The sequence below is a fragment of the Plasmodium fragile genome, assembly GCF_000956335.1.
Source record: "Plasmodium fragile strain nilgiri unplaced genomic scaffold supercont1.126, whole genome shotgun sequence".
Lineage (NCBI taxonomy): Eukaryota > Apicomplexa > Aconoidasida > Haemosporida > Plasmodiidae > Plasmodium > Plasmodium fragile.
In genome coordinates this window covers 11494-13502 of record NW_012192706.1, presented here as the reverse complement: position 1 = coordinate 13502, position 2009 = coordinate 11494, and the positions used below count along the sequence as shown (strand labels likewise).

Genomic DNA, 2009 nt, shown 5'->3' with positions numbered 1-2009 from the left:
GGGTTTTTTTTTTTTTTTTTTTTTTTTTTTTCAATTTTTTGCGATCGTCTATGTGTTGGCGCTATGTTGCTTCGTTAACGTCTATTCCTACGTTTGCGGGTACTCCCACTTTCACTGCTGCTACTTTTACTTCCTCTGCTGCTACTTTTACTTTCTCTGCTGCCACTTTTACTTCCGCTGCTGCTACTTTTACTTTCGCTGCCCCCCCTTCGCTTCTTCTTGGACTTTTTCTTGAGGTACTTTTTAATTTCGCCGTAATTAATCTTGTATGCGCATTCCATGCAGGCCCGGAGCTTCACCTTGGTCTGCAATTGGGTGTAGGAGACATGGTATAGTACTAAAGAGGGGTTGACATCGCGGCGCGGTTATCACGCCTTGCGCAGGAGGGAACCACGTCTCCCCCCCATCGCTTGACATTTGGAGTGGACAAGCCCACCATCTTCCCGTTACCTCCTTCTGGATGCCCCCCTCGTCATAGCGAAACAGAAATTCGTATGTCTTCAAATCGGTGTTGTCGCAATCGTTGGCGGAACAAATCATGTGTCCTTTCCCGCTTACAATTTCATCTTCCGTCCTCCACCTCAGGCCGATCTGCGTCCCCGTGGAATGATGCAAAAAGGGAGGTTAACGCATCAAAAAGAGAGAAAAAAAAAGCCACGCTTAACAAATGTATATAAAAAAAACGTAACGGATACGAAAAAAAAAAAATAACACATGGCGAGTACCTTTTTTTCTTTGTATCCACTCAAGTAGCAAACGACGTATTTGTTGCATATGCTATTGTAGTACTTTTGCAGAAGGGAGTTATTTTCGCTTGCCTAAGAAAAAAAGGGGGCGGGGGGGGTTTTGACGGGTAAGAATGGTGGATGTGCAGATGGTCGTGTCCACCGTGGGGTCGCCAAACGGCTACCCATGCACGATGCACCATGCACTCGTGAGTCTGTGCGCCCACCCGCTGTTCCCCCTGGGGATAGTTCATTTTTTGCTCACCGCGTCGTGGACAAATTGGTACTTTTTCTTCAATAGGTCGTAGTCGTCTAGGTACTTCTCCTGGTCACTTTCCATTTTAGTCTTCTGCAGAGAACGCAGGGACATCATTAGTTTGTGTCTCTCCATGGGGCTCATCCCATCAAACACTGTCCTGTGTATGGGGGTGGGGGGGGGTCAACTTGAGAGTTGTGCGGTGTATTGGATAGGAACATACAAAATACTTCCGCATGTACAGCATGGGGGTAGTAGGCAAGGGCCCTCTTCCCCCCTTTCCCAAATGAAGCGCTTGAAAAAGAAAAAAGTCTGTCTCTCCTGCACTGCAATTTTGTATTACTCACTTCGGAACTTGATAGCCACCCAAGTTAACATAACTCTTTGAATCCCACGCCATGGTGGAATACATGCAAAGACAAGGCCTGACTGTGTGTGTAGGGGTGGGTGGGGAGTATGCGGGGCCGATTCACCGTTCCTTTCCCTATTCAAAAAGGGCATCCACAAACCAAGACGATATGCTACTTCTTAATTGGGAGGTGTAGGCGGAAAAAACGAATTGGGGTCGTTCTTCTCTCCCCAAACCTACTGGTGCACCATTTGAAGCGCACAGGGGGGGAGAAGCACCACGATAGTATGAACTAGAGTACTCAGTCAACGGGGTTAGGTGTCAACTAAAAAAAAAGCCAAATGCCCAAAGGGAGAAAAAAGCTCCCCAATTGTTACTATGTTACGCGCGCTGCGTTAAACAGTTAATTTACAAGGAGGGAAAAAAAAAAAAAAAAGGCATCATGGAGACAGGGTATATAACAAACACTGCAAAAGGGCACTTTTTAAATTCGCTTCTCTCCTGGTCACCCTCCCTCCATTGTGCGAAACGCTTTGACGGACGCTCAACCCTTCACAAATGAGAGAAAAAAAAAAAAAAAAAAAAAAAAGGAACATTCAAAAAATTTCGTCAACCTTTTTCCCCGTTTTTGAACGCAACGGATAATAACAACTGGGCGTGAAAAAAAAAAAAAAAAAAA

General features: G+C 45.5%; 1 protein-coding gene across 1 annotated transcript; it reads right to left on the bottom strand.

The window, feature by feature from the left end:
• Positions 1-74: 74 nt before the first annotated feature.
• AK88_05395 (uncharacterized protein) lies at positions 75-1381 on the bottom strand (the record flags this gene model as incomplete). The annotated part of the gene is made up of 5 exons (XM_012482997.1): positions 75-305; positions 451-591; positions 726-818; positions 991-1141; positions 1329-1381. 5 exons carry the CDS (start codon positions 1379-1381, stop codon positions 75-77), a joined length of 669 nt encoding a protein of 222 aa, XP_012338420.1.
• Positions 1382-2009: the final 628 nt, after the last annotated feature.